The 15,002-nt window shown below is 33.4% G+C and overlaps 1 protein-coding gene across 3 annotated transcripts in view; it reads left to right on the top strand.

Annotated features, from left to right (window-relative positions):
* Window positions 1-13,428, top strand: part of PPM1A (protein phosphatase, Mg2+/Mn2+ dependent 1A) — a 59,856-nt gene extending 46,428 nt beyond the window's left edge. For all 3 annotated transcript variants that reach the window (XM_069092048.1, XM_069092047.1, XM_069092046.1), the window contains exons 2-6: window positions 1,262-2,115; window positions 4,388-4,505; window positions 9,178-9,286; window positions 11,844-11,901; window positions 12,538-13,428. In XM_069092048.1, coding sequence (XP_068948149.1) covers window positions 1,282-2,115; window positions 4,388-4,505; window positions 9,178-9,286; window positions 11,844-11,901; window positions 12,538-12,567 — 1,149 coding nt within the window. In that variant the 5' untranslated portion in view covers window positions 1,262-1,281 and the 3' untranslated portion in view covers window positions 12,568-13,428. The remainder of the gene's footprint in view (window positions 1-1,261; window positions 2,116-4,387; window positions 4,506-9,177; window positions 9,287-11,843; window positions 11,902-12,537) is intronic.
* The last annotated feature ends 1,574 nt before the right edge of the window (window positions 13,429-15,002 follow it).

Genomic DNA, 15,002 nt, shown 5'->3' with positions numbered 1-15,002 from the left:
AAGGAATGATATTTAAGTTGGTAAGAGCTGAACAGACCAGTAGAGCTACCATTAAGGAATTGTATCCTTAGAATCACATTCAATAAGTTTATCTTCATTTTAAAGAACTTTTTCTTTGTTAATTCTTAGCAAACAAAAGTTACAGTTATTTTTGTCAAATGCTTTTGTCTCCTGTTTCATTGAAATGTGTCTTTTTCAGCATCTTTGGCACTTTGGTACTTCAGAGAGAACATTGAGAATCTGTGGTTAAGGATAGCACATAAATTAGTAATTTGACCCATCCTTTTGAAAGAACTATGCTATAACTATACTACAGTTAGACTATGTCTTTTAATTATTTTTTTTTTTTGCCTCTTGGAGGGCAATTGGGGTTAAGTAACTTGCCCAAGGTTACACTGTTAGTTTTTTTGTTTGGTTGTTAAGTGTCTGAGGCCAGAACCAAACTCGGGTCCTCCTGACTCTGGGGCCAGCGCTTTACTCACTGTGCTACCTAGCCACCCCTGTCTTATAATTTTTTACTTGACTCTCCTTTTTCTTGTCAATTAATGCAAATGTTTATGTGTGCATATGTGTAAATTTCAGGGCTGTGTGTGTATGTATGTTGGGGGAAGAGAGGCTGCTCTTAGTTGCTCATAAGATTGACGTTGGGTTCAAAGTTGCTATCATACCCTTCCCACCTTGGCTAGATGAAATTTTAATCCCATGGGGAAATTAGCATATTGTTATGCCATTTAAAATCTCAGATGCAGAATTTATAACATTTTCCAATAGTATTTTGGAGTTCATATCTCAGTAAAGCCTCTGAGGCAGCAAGAGGCAGGCAGCGTGGTGAAATGCAAAGAACACTGGACTGAGAGTTACAGTGCCATTAACTGACTTTGTAATCTTGGGCGCAAGTCATTTAACCTACCCACTCTTGATTTTCCTCATCTGTGAAATGAGGAAATTGGACTAATTTGATCTATCTAGTAATTTGTAAATTTGGTACTAATTTCCTATTCTTTAAATGCTTCAATCACCTCCCCTAATCATGAGTAGTCAGAACCACTTCTGTAATCTCTCCTTTTCCCCTTCTTTAATCTTGAAGGTTCAAATAAAGAGGCTAGTAGTTCTATGCCACAAAAAAGCACAAGAACCCAATGATATTTAAAAGTTTCTTTGCAAGAGCTGTTATTTAAAATCAAACTGTTGGGTGAATATTTTGTTTGTAAAGAGCAGTCATTTGTTAAATATCTTAACTGTATTTTCTCTTCTTCCTCAGAACTAAAGCATCAAGGCATAATGGGGGCATTTTTAGACAAGCCAAAGATGGAAAAGCATAATGCCCAAGGGCAAGGTAATGGGCTACGTTATGGGCTAAGCAGTATGCAAGGTTGGCGAGTTGAAATGGAAGATGCACATACAGCTGTGATTGGTTTGCCAAGTGGACTTGATGGATGGTCATTCTTTGCTGTGTATGATGGGCATGCTGGTTCCCAGGTTGCCAAATACTGCTGTGAGCATTTGTTAGATCACATCACAAATAACCAGGATTTTAAAGGATCTGAAGGACCACCTTCTGTGGAAAATGTCAAGAATGGAATCAGAACAGGTTTTCTGCAGATTGATGAACATATGAGAATAATATCAGAGAAGAAACATGGTGCAGACCGAAGTGGGTCAACAGCAGTGGGTGTCCTGATTTCTCCCCAACATACGTATTTCATCAACTGTGGAGACTCAAGAGGTTTACTTTGTAGGAACAGGAAAGTTCATTTCTTTACACAAGATCATAAACCAAGTAATCCTTTGGAAAAAGAACGCATTCAGAATGCAGGTGGTTCTGTAATGATTCAGCGTGTGAATGGCTCTCTTGCTGTATCTAGGGCACTTGGAGACTTTGATTACAAATGTGTCCATGGTAAAGGTCCTACAGAGCAGCTTGTCTCACCAGAGCCAGAAGTCTATGAAATTGAAAGATCAGAAAAAGATGATCAGTTCATTATCCTCGCATGTGATGGTATCTGGGATGTTATGGGAAATGAAGAGCTCTGTGATTTTGTAAGATCCAGACTTGAAGTCACTGACGACCTTGAGAGAGTGTGCAATGAAGTAGTGGACACCTGCTTATATAAGGTAGCTAGATTTTTAAAAATAGAGAAAATGTTTCATGTTAACTTAGTTTTAGTATTTTGTTTCAGTTTGGAATCCATGGCTCTCAGAAATTGCTTTTAGTGTAGTTTGGGACAGTTATCACCAACTATTAATGTTTTGATTTCAGAACAGTGTGAACAGAAAAAAAAGTGTAGAACCATAATTTGCAGCAGTGATAGCAGATTTTTTGGTTCTTAATAACTATACTTACTTAGGCTTTTTAATCCTATATGAAAGCTTTACTTTTTTTTTTTTTGAAGCAGTTGGGGTTTAGTAACTTGCTCAAGGTTACACGGCCAGTTATTTTTTGTGTGGGTGCCAAGTATCTGAGGCCAGAACCGATCCCGGGTCTCTTGACGCCGGGGCCGGCACTCTTACTCACTGCGCCACCTGACTACCCTGTAAGCTTTACTTTTCATGTAGCAAATAAACCCTGTTATTTATTACCAGCATTTTAGCAGGTTTTCTCAGATAAAAGAATTATGACTGACCAAGTTACATTAATACATATTAAAAGCAGAGGCTAAACTTGACTAAATGAAAAACATTTTTATTTGTTCACTTAATTTTGTCATCTTGATATCTTTATAGTGGCATAATAAAATTATTTCAGACTTCCCAGTTGGATTTTGTAGGTATCAATGTTTTGGGTTTTTTTTTTAAGCAATTGGAGTTAAGTAACTTGCTCAAGGTTACACGGCCAGTTATTTCTGGGTGTGGTGCTGAGTATCTGAGCCCAGATTTGATCCAGGTCATCCCGACACTGGAGCCGGTGCTCTTACTTGCTGAGCCACCTGGCCGCCCCGGTATCAATGGTTTTTACTAGTGATTTTGCAGATTTTACTTTTAAAATACAGATTTTACAAAACTATTCTAATATGGTATGTGATTTTCTTTTATCAGGCAAAAGCAAACAACTATAATTTTTTTGAACTATTAACATACAGGAGCAGTGTGGTGTCATGGTTAGAGGACTGACCTTGGAGTCAGGAAGATTTTGGTTCAAGTCTTCCCTCTGAAATATACTGACTCTATGACCCTGGACATATCACTAATTTCTCAGTGCACACAGGCAACTCTCCAAGATTGTACATAGACTTTCTTCACCTGGAGGGAGTTCCCTATACCTAATGAAATCACAGGTCCAGACAAATCAAATACACACACTGCTTGCTCTAATTGATCTTTGCTTTGAAATACTTAAATAGCCAACCAAAATGTTAGTGTGGTAGTTTGATTTTTTTAAAATAATATCTGATGGTTTACTATGCTGATTATGGGTTGTTGTTTTTTTTGCATTCGTTACACATTGAAAGATTAAAAAATATTAAGGCAGCAATAGCTTGAACAGTTACTGATTTTGGAGTCAGGATTTGGATTCATATCTCAACTTCACAATGAGCATGTCTCTTACTTTCTCTAGGTCTCAGTTTCCTTATCTGTTCTATTTACAAAGTAGTCATTATGTAAATTACCTTGTTCCCCTCATCTTGAAGTATTTTCAAGGGAATTCTGCCTAAAACAATAAATTTTCATGTATTAAGAATCATTTTTCACACATAACAAAATTGAATACTTTTATTTAAAATTTTTTTAAAAGATAATTGTGATGAGGAAGTCTCATTGTTGAGTACACTTTCTCTTTAATATCAAAAATTGGCTTATTTAAAATAAATTTGTTTTCCAGAACTTAAAGCAGTCATTTAAAAAGTTATAAACCCATTTTTCAATTTTTAGTTTCTGTCATCAAATTTTTAGCCTCTTTATTTTGTAAAGTTGGTTGCAATTTTAAGCAGACTTATAGTGACATTTATGTGTCTACGAAAGAGACCTTTGCATTTATAGATGATTCCATATCAAGGCTTATCATAATAAATGCTAATAGGCTAAGTTCTTTTCTGATAATAGAATTTTCTTGAATGGAGTATGAAATTTTCTTGCATCAGCTATTGTTTAAAGTAAGTAAGCCATAAATAGGAACTTAGAAATATTTTCATGTTATAAAAGTTTAAAAATAACTAGTTTTAAGGGGATTTAATCTGTAATGCTTTTTGCCATGTCTCTTAGGGTGCTTTTGAGCGGGGGGCAGGGGGGGGGAATGTTGCTAATGAGTACAAAGAATAATTTATTTTCTTTGTTTTGAGTATAATTACATTGACATAGTAATTAAGTTTTATAAGATTGTTGAACGATTACAAAGGAGGGAGGGTGGGAAGGAAATCAGAATATTTTCTCAAACTCTTTTCTCTCCCAGGGAAGTCGAGACAACATGAGTGTGATATTGATCTGTTTTCCAAGTGCACCAAAAGTATCACCAGAGGCAGTGAAGAAAGAGACAGAGTTGGACAAGTACCTGGAAAGCAGAGTAGAAGGTGGATCATTTAAAAAAAAATAAGTAACTTTAGTAGAGAGAAACCCTACAACAATGAACCTTTTCACGCATTAGCTTTTAATTAAACCTTTAAGTGCTATTGATGTAGTATACTATGCATCAGTGGGACAAAGCACTTAATGTAGTAGCCATTTAGATGTATGTCATATGTCCTTCTAAAGTAATGCTAGTAATAAGACTACAGCAGCTGTGACCCTGGAAATTGTTTGGGATGGTTTTTTTTCCTCTTGAGGCTAAAGATGTACACATTTCAGAGTTCCTTGTGAATTCAGTGACAGGAGTAAATTTATCAGTAAAATCTGATTTTTGGCGCAAGTTAAATAAGAAGCAGTAGGTGAATTATAAAGATGGTAATTTAAGTGCCATTTTTCTGTGAAAACTTATGTACCTTTGGGTCAACTAAGGCTGTTTTTTTTTTTTTAATAACTTAAGGGTCATAGTTTTGTTACTAAAACTCCAGTTAACCTGAAAGAGCCACTATATTTTAAAGTATGTCTATGTTTCTATTTTAAACTGTATTTCAGGGTTTCATGGCAAAACCATAAACTGCCTGATTTTAGATATATTGGGTATATATTGGGCCTAGCAGTAATATAACTGTTTGTGTGCCTTATATTAAGTTTTTTTTTTAATTGAAATAAGTTGGGATTTCAGGTACATTTTGTATTATAAAATTGCAAATAAGTTTGAGACCACTAATGAACTGTTTGTAACTGATTAATGCCTTTGAATATTTAAAGGATCTAATTTTTTTTTAAGTAGCTATAATATGCAGTATAATGAAATTTTCCTAAGAATACTAATTACTGCATATATGCAATATAGTGTATAAATTATAAAGTATTCTCTGGGTAAATCACCTGTGGAATGACCATGTTAGTGTAAAAAGGCCATTTGGGGTCCATTATATTAATCATGTGCATGTTAAAGGCCTCTAATAGCATGTAAGCATTGATACAACACTATTCTGTTAGGTTCTGTGATGTCTACATTATGAAAATTCTTATGCACTTTAATTTTGTTTTCTTTTTGACTTTTTGAGGTTTAAGTGTAGTCAGTCTATTATTTTGATCCCTTTAAATTCTTAATATCCAGTTTAAGGCTGCCAATTCATCTTTATTAACTACTTTGTTCCTTAATAGTGGCAAATAACATGTGTGCACTGATTGCTAACTCAGTAAGTAGTACTCGACATAATCCAATGAGTTTATTTCTGCACCGACAAGTTCCTTGACTTTTAATACTTTAAAAAAATTCAGTAAGTATGCTTTATTCCTAGGTAATGTGCTAAACTAACATTAATAGAAAATATTCAAATTGAAATCAAGTCACATTAATCTGAATCACTAATTAATGGGAGAAGGGAATGATAAAATTATATAAAAATTAAGTACATATATATATGGAAGACCAGAATTTTGCTCATTTGTTCCAAGAAAAACAGATATAAACACTTTAGTTTTGATGAAGTGTAAGCAAGTTTTAGATATGTATTGCTACTTAATTTAGTTTGTTTCAAAGTAAAATTACCAAATATTCATTTTAATTAGTTATTTATATGCTATAATATTAGATTTTAGAATTATTTCTTACTACCAAGTAAGAAATGTCAGGTAAGACGTTTATATTGGTACCTGATAAATTCTTCAAAATTTTATTATATTAAGTTTAATAATGTTTATTATTAAAATGTAGATTATTTTATATTCTTAATTAAAACTCTTTTCTACTATCTTTTCTATAAGGCCAGAACTTTAACTACTATGGCAAATAATGTAACTGATGCTACTTAAAATGCCTTAGAAAGAATGAAACTTAAAACTTCACTTAAAGAAACATAGAAAATACTAAAACATGTATGGAATTGTTAAACCAACTTAGGATGGAAGATAATTTCAGGATAGTTTTTGGTGAGTTGCAGAGGATCTGAGTTCAAATTATCACCTCTGTCACGGATTACCCATGTAACTTTGGGTAATCCATTTTAAGTTCCCTTGGCCGAAGTTTCCTCATCTATAAAATGAAAGTGGGGGATAGGTTGGATTAGCCAGCCCCTTCAGTTCTCTTTTAGCCCTAGGTCTATGGCCATATAATTTTTTTTTTAAGTCCATTAGTTTTGTCAGAGGAAGTAGTTTGAAAAGGAGAGAATTTTGTGTGTCCTTTATTCTGGTTGAACAGAGTATAAATTAGTTTTCAAATCCAAAGCATGCATTAAAAATCTTTTCTGGCATGTACTAACAATTGCTATGAAATGCTAAGCTTCTTTTTAATTACTTGGATGAAACTATCTATGACCATCTCTTAAAACATAAGAAAATAGTTTCAGAAAGGCTTCTGGACATGTGCTCTTTCTGTCTCTTTTTTTTTTTTTTACCATAAACTCTGATTCTAATAAATATGCAATGGTTCTAGTAGTCAGCTTTTTTGTTGAAAATTAACTATATAACCAGAGGTACAGTAAATTAATGAAAAGCCCCTTCAATCTTTTAATCCCCCAGTAAGTTTAAGTGTTATTTTTGTACAGTTTTGCATTTTTCTGTTGTGAATCAGGATTGTTATAATACTTCTCATCCAGTTTCTAGGCTGATATTTTGGCCATTATTGTTGTTGTTTTTATTTAAAATGCCTTGACAACTCTGCCTCAGTTTTGGATGTAGGATGGGGAGTATCTATTAATATTCATGCTAAAAGGAATATTCTATACTGCTAATTAGAGTGTATATTTTAGGGATTGGGGTTAAAGGAATTGCTATTTTAGAGACTTCATTCCTGGTTTTGTTTTTTAAATTAAAAAAGAATTAACAAGGTTTGTATAGTAGTAAGTGTCAAATAAGTAGTTTGAATAAGTTTTTCCACTTGGAATAGAGAATCATTAACCCTGTTTTTCAACTTTATATTTTTAGAACTTGTTTGTTTTACTGTATTTTTTTTTGCACTTTATAACAAAAAAAGGGATACAAGTTACATTGAAACATAGGTAATCTTTTTTTTTCCTTTTTATGACTGAAACCAACAGAATGGGTTCAATTTGTCATCAGTGTTATTCAGATTGTATTTATAGTTATTTATCTAAATAATTGTATTAACTTAGTGGAGTTTGTATGTTAAATGTACCAGGTTGTGAAATTGTGTAGCTTAGGTAAACACTAAATCCATTTATTTTTGTACAGCAGAATTTTAGCATTAGAATTATGTAGCTCTATTAGATGTTAAAGATTATACAATAAAGGAACTTGGAAAACCAAATCTGAGCTCTTTGCTTTTTATTCAGATTTAAGAGTGGTAGAAAACTTTGGACAATAAATGTTAGATGGTAAAATTTTGGCCTTTACTCCGAAAGGACAGTTCACCACTTAAGTAATGTGGGTTACTGAATCTAGTGATAAATAGAATTCTTCCAAAATGTAGCCCTAGTGTTAGGAGTTTAATATTTTGATCTACAAACTTGACTGCTTTCAAGGGTATTCCTAACTTGGCTAAGAACTAAGATCATGATTGCTTTTTCTCACAACAACACTGCTTACTAAGAGAGAGAATTTATCTCTTGAAGAAAACTTGCAAAAACATATAGTCTTTATATAACTTATTTAACCAACTATAATATGCAGTTGAATACATATAACACATTTGACATGGATACACATGTTGCCTTTGGAGAGTATTATTAGTAATCAAAGTGAACACTTCTCATACTTAAAGAGCTTGTTTTAAGAATTTATTGTACAATCCTGTGTACATTTTTTGTCCTTTTGCATTCTGTGGTACAAGTGGCAAAATATATGCATGCCTTACATTGTAACAAGTCACATCTATTAGTGTTATTGGAGAATTTGATAATCAGTATTTGAGTAGTCTGAGAAAATTGCCTTTTAAATTGGGCCATTTTCACACTGAACACACACACATTGACAATGGAAATGGCATTGTAATGTATCTGAAGCTCATCCTTACTTAGCCTTTCTATACCTATGTTGCAGAACTTGTGGCTTGTGAAATCTTAAATTTTCTTTAGATAAAGCATTAAGGGTGGAGTTTTAGCATGTAAAACCTTGATTTAAAAGCTTACGTTGGGTGCATGCTATTTCTAATCATGTCATTATGTGACTATTATTTAAGTATCAAATGGTTATGGCTAAGAATATGACCAAATATTTTTAAGGCAATTACAAATTATTTCTTTAATTTTTGTAACTTTAAAAACTCTGCTGTGCAATGTTTTTGTTTACAGGGCAAAGTTCAGTAAACATGTTCCTGTCTAAAGAGAGGAGTTGGTCTACTCAGAAGTAACTAGTTGACATCTTAAGAAGGATGTTCCTCCCATTTGTATACAAATTCCCCTGATTACGTAATATGCCAATTTAACATGAAATATTTGCGTATTTTTCTAATTTTAATCTTGATCACTCTTCTTTAAAATTAATCTAGAAAGTAACAGTTCAGTGCCTTTTTCTTTTTTGTGTGTGTCATTTGTGCATTTGCTTATCATTAACTTTCAAAATTCATCATGAGTTTCTTCCTTTTGGCACCAGTATAGAAAACCTCAGATGTGATAAATACCATTTAAAAAAATATATTAAGTTGTCTTTGATTGTTTCAGTCTTTTAAAGTTCAATGTGGATAGCACTTACAAAAAAAGTACTTCTGATTCCCAGAAATCATAAAGAAGCAGGGCGAAGGCGTACCAGACTTAGTCCATGTGATGCGCACATTAGCAACTGAGAACATCCCAAACCTCCCACCAGGGGGTGAACTGGCAAGCAAGTGAGTTTTATATTTTGCATATGTTGATCTATGATCACAGTTTAGAAAATATTTTTGGTAGATAGTTGACAAGATGGTAATTATATTTAAGACTGATTTAGTTTGGCACAAGTATATGTGTATGTAAGATAATTTTACTTAGCCTTTGATTTGGGGTATTACTAAAGTCATTTGTTATTTAATGAAACATTACCTTACAAGGTGTTCTGTTTTGGTTTGCTTTTAAATTACATTAAGGAATATGGTTAGTTGTAGCTCAAATTATGACTTTGACCTAATTTTCAGTATTGTTTGAGATAATATCTTAATGGTCTTTCTAAATTAAAATAATAAACAAATGTAAAGTACTTCTTTTGTATGGTCTTACCAACACCATGAAGCTTACTATCCTAAGATTCTTTCCAACTTCTCTGGAACCTATTCAGATTGTGTTTTCAAAAGCATGGCTGCATATTTTTTCAGGTACTTTTTGCCAGTGGAGTTGAGCTAACTTAAGAGATATTTAAGGCCCCAAGTGGAAAATTCGAATACCAAATTTCATTTGTCTGAAATAGCTGCGATGTAATTGACACAACAGGATGCATTTTACTCTCATTTTTATCCTCTGTTTTTCTCTATACATGTCCACAACCTGGCTAAATTGATCTTCCTTATGCATCTATCTGTTTTCAGTATTATCTGTCTGTTTAAAACCCTTCAGTGTTCCTCATTGTTTGCTGAAAAAAGTTTAGACTCCTCTACTGGGTACCATACTAGGTTTTCCTATCTTTTCTCATGTATTTCTGTTTTGTGTCTTCCATGCTCCAGTCTGACAGGATTACTTTCAGGGCTTTGTACATGCTCCACATTTTGCTGCTTCCATTTCTTTGAACATATTCCCTATGTGTAGAATTCTTTCTCCACTATGCCACCTGCTGACTTCCTACCCATTTTTTAATGCCTAATTCAAACCCTATAATAAATGCCAACTCCTCCAGGAAGCCCAGCATGTTACAGTGGAATGAGCGATGGATTTGGAGTCAGAGGAGCTGAATTTGAATCCTGGCTGTGTTATTTATTGTTTGTGTGACTTTGGGCAAGTCACTTGATCACCCTGGGCCTCCATTTCTTCATCTGTACAATTAGGTATTTGGATTATAAGATCTCAGAGGTCCCTTCCAGCTGTAATCCTTGATTCTGTGATCATTCCCTGCTTCCCCTGTCAGTCATGAATTTTTCTTGCCTTGAACCTGAAATAACATTTTGTTCACATTTTATAAAAATACTTATGTGTTATTTTGTGTTCTAGTTATATGTGATTTATCACAGCCCTTCACACTCCCCTATATGTTCCAGTAGAGCAAGTACTTTGCCTTGTTAAGATACTCTAGCTTCTTTAGCATCAAGTACAGGGATAGGTTTACTAAACAGGCAGGTTTGTTGAATTGACACCTCAAATTTCTGTATTTGGTTTTGCTCCTGTAGTCTTGATTTTCTATTCCGGTATTAACAGTGTGTAGATCCAAATGATATTTTCTAGGTTATATCTATTTTAAAACTTTATTAAAATGATTAAAAAATAAATTTTTAACATTTTTTTAGTATGCTCTTGTGAATATTGCATTATTATAATTAACAAATCTTCTATAGCAAAATTAGTACACATAACTTGGGTTCCTTTTTCAGAACTGTTTGCCCCCTCCTTTCCAACACCTTTTAATCTACATTTTATTGAAACATTTGGATTTTAAGATTTGGGGGAGGATTTTTCACCATTTTGAATGATTTTTATATCCAAGTCACTGATTTTATAATTAAAACATTAGAAAGGGCATTTACCTATAATTTTGGCTCCACCTTAAAAGAGTTCAGGAACTTAAATCTAAAATAATATTTTAAATTATTATGTCAAATTTTGCAACTAGGTGGCACAGGGGATAGGATAGACTGGAGTCAGGAAGCTGAGTTCAAATCCAACCTCAGATACTCACTAGTTTTGTGACCCTGGGTAAGTCACTTAACTTCTGTCTGCCTCAGTTTCCATATCTATAATATGGAGCTAATAGCATCTAATTCCCAGGGTTTTTGTGAGGACAAAATGAGGTCATATTTGTAAAGCTCTTTGCAAACTCTTAATGCACTATATATAAATACTAGCTATGATTAATTATTCTAAGCCAAAACTAACATGGACTTCATGGCTGGTAAAAGTTACTGCTATATCATAGAAACTACAAAATCACCCCTAAACTCTTAAGATGGGGTATATGCACCTTTTCTATTTCTCAGCCTTTCCCCCTATTGTTAAGAATTCCGTACATTGTAAGAATAATAGAACTCTACATTGTAAACTTAAAACTATCTCTACTTCAGATACTACTCTGGTACTGAAATCAAAAGTGGCCCTTATTTACTAAGAATAGGAAGTAAAAAATTGTACCTAAATGTAAAATCATTTGCAGCAATCAAAATATTCATGCCATTTGTTGTTGTTTTAACATCAAACAATGGGTCATTGAGTAAATGTTTGGTTTGCCAAAAAGGAATAATGCTTTTCTTCCTTTTTTTTTAAATTTAGGCGGAGTGTAATTGAAGCCGTTTACAATAGACTGAATCCTTTCAGAAATGATGACATTGTAAGTACTGTCTCCTCTCCTCCCACTGCCTCTTCCCCTCCTCTCTAAATGCATATCCTTCCTACCTGTTTTTGCAGAGCTGTTCACTGCACCCATTCCCTTACACACACCCCTGATTGATTGCTCTGAATTCTGCTTGCTCTGATCTCTGCCTGAACAACAGTTCTAGTGATTGAGGACATAATCATGGTGAGTGGCCACCTCTCAAAAAAAAAAAAAAAAAGGAGGTCTTTTGTGAAGTCTCTTTGGACTGAGGTATTTTCCAGCTCTAGTATTCCTCTGTTTATAGTCAGATTACACCATAATGTTTATTAACATTGTTGGTTTTACTGGAAGTCTTAAATTTTCCTTACATTGCTAAGGTTTCTAGAAATGGTGGCATGAGGAGAAACTATAGGGTTTAATCTGGGAATCAGGGCACAATCATTTATCATCCTTTTAATTTATAAAGTCTTTGGACTGAACTCAATTTCTTCCTTGAAGTTATTTGTTACAAAACAGTGTAATGTACTACAAAATAGTGTAGAATCTATGACATGGACATCTTTTAAACTGTTTTCTTGTCAAAGTTATACAGAAGGTAATATGTTTGGCAATTCTAGTCCTTAAAAAGTGCCTTTTTTTTCCTTCATAAAGGACTCTACATCAGCGGATGATATGTGGTAAAAACTTCTCATCTAGCCTGGAGTTTACCTTCATCCTTCCGAGGAAGTATATAGCCCAACTTCAATGAACCTTCCTAACATCCATCTTCAATATTAAAGAAGGGGATACCATAAGGGTGAGCAAGATGACACCACAGAACTACAGCAGTACAACAACTAGCCCAGAACTGATCCTTTTTTTTTTATAAAATTGAGACTTATGTAAATGTGATTTCAAACCATAATTCATGTTGTAAATCAGACTTCAGCAATTTTTGTTGTATGATTTTTTTTTTGTAAAGTGCAATTGTCCTTGTACAAAATGCTCATATTTAATTATGAACTGCTTTAAAAATCCCTATCAAAGTTTAAAATGTTTGGCTTGTTGTGTGATGCAACAGAATAGGTGGGTAGCCCTTTAAATTCATGTTGTGCTTTGGATCTGGGGTGGGGGTGGGGGAGCGGCAGCCTGACCAGTGAGATGCTCAAAAATACACATGATTATGAAGAATAATTTCAAAAATCTTACAGATGAACATCCATGAAGTTATTTCAAACGCCCTTAATTTTCTTGGCAGTGGGCTAGCATGAGACTATAGCTAGTTCATAAACTCTTTCAGGATGTTTTTTTTTTCCTTGCCGCTTATTATTGCAGGTAATAGTGTATTCATGAGAATCTTGATCTTGGGGCTAGAATGCCTTGATTCTTTGCACCTCTTTTGCAAGTCCTTACATTAAATTACTAATTGATAAGGAACAGCTTCCTACATAGAGTAGGAATCTGTAGCATTTTTACTATCATGATTGGCTGGGCCTGCTGCTGTTCCTAGTAAAATATTCTCAACTCCATTGTATCAATAAAGCTTGATTTTAACAAACAAGACATTTAATCATGTATGTGTAATTCCTCTTTTTTCTCCCCCTGCCTTTTAAAATGTTGTATCATTATAAATGAGGGGTTTCGTATTTGTAGACAAGAAAACCCATTTTTAAAATGGACCACAGTGTTGCCCAAGGCATAGATGGAATTTCTCCCCGTCCATTAGGTGGACTAGAGGATTTAAATAACTTATTCCTTATTCTATTTTAAATGGGTATCTTTCAGACTGCCTGTTTTTCATTCAGAACTACATCAGCTTGAATTTATCTACCATTTAATGAAAATGTTAGTTGAAGCCTGACAATCTAACACTTTATGATGTGTGTGAATGTGTTTGTGTGTTTTAATTGACCCACTTATTTAGAATACTAGTGGTTACAATACATTTGTGATTTGAAATAGAGCATGTTGACCACATTAAAACATTGGTCATTAAAAATAATTTTCAAAAGTTAAGGAATTATAGATATCAGAATAAAATTATCTTATTTTAGGCTTATCTTCTCCCTTTGATCATATGAAAGTAAGTTTTCAAATCAAGTCATGTTGACAAACTACTGTTTTGTGTTCTTTGGTATTGTCTCTTAGGTTGAGAATATTGTATTATCAGTATGTCGTTTTACATTCAGTAGTTGGATTTCTTCACAGGGAAGTCATTAAAATGTAAGATTTAACCCTTCATCTAATACAAAATCAAAACTTGGTGTAAAAATGTGGCATGATGCTCTCTATTTACTCTATTTGTCTTTTCCCTTATTTGGGAAGACATACATTTGTGTACATGTACATAATATGTAGCCTTAAAACTAATGCAAGGATAAAGAATATGGGACAAAGTAATTTAAAATGTGTCAGATTTAAGTATAGTTTATATACCAGCAAAATCCTTCCTTTCTCCCTCTTCTGTGGGGTGATTAAATGTAACTTAATTGTCTTTTTGTATCCTTTATCAGCATGAATGAAGAAAATATAAGTACTATTTGAGTTTATAAGTTTAAAGTAATTTGGGTTAAAGACCACTTCCTTCTAATGTCTAATTCCATTGTAGAATGAAAACTTTCATAATGTCCTAAGTTACAACTTTTTATTCCTTACACAAAGTTAATGTGTAGTTATTATGACCAGTGATTTTTGACTACCAGGTACATATACACCAGTGTAGAAAGCTGAGCTCTTCTTAGGATAAGCCTGTTCTTTACTGTGTAGACTAAAGTTTAGTCCTAGAAACAACAAATTTTGAAATGAACTATGGAAATTTTTGAGTTGTAAAATCTTAAATCACAGATAGAATTGTGGCAGAAATTTCAAATCATATATATTATTTCAAATCATAATCACACAGTGTATCATAATGAAATTTATTTAAAAACCATTTTGAGAGGCCCTATCTAAAGAATGAGTACATAAAAACATTCTACTGTTACAGTTTCCAGTATTTCACCCAGGGCTGAAGGTGAAAGAAATATCTAAAATAATTTATTCTGGCTTTGTAATTCAGTACTTAACTGTGGTCTCAGAACACTGAATATATTATCTGTGAATAAACACTGCCGTGCTAGGTACTAATTTTGATTAAG

Source organism: Petaurus breviceps, unplaced genomic scaffold (assembly GCF_028583685.1).
Source record: "Petaurus breviceps papuanus isolate PSGF00001 unplaced genomic scaffold, PetGlider_PUasm1.0 189, whole genome shotgun sequence".
NCBI lineage: Eukaryota > Metazoa > Chordata > Mammalia > Diprotodontia > Petauridae > Petaurus > Petaurus breviceps.
This window is presented reverse-complemented; position numbering and strand designations above follow the sequence as displayed.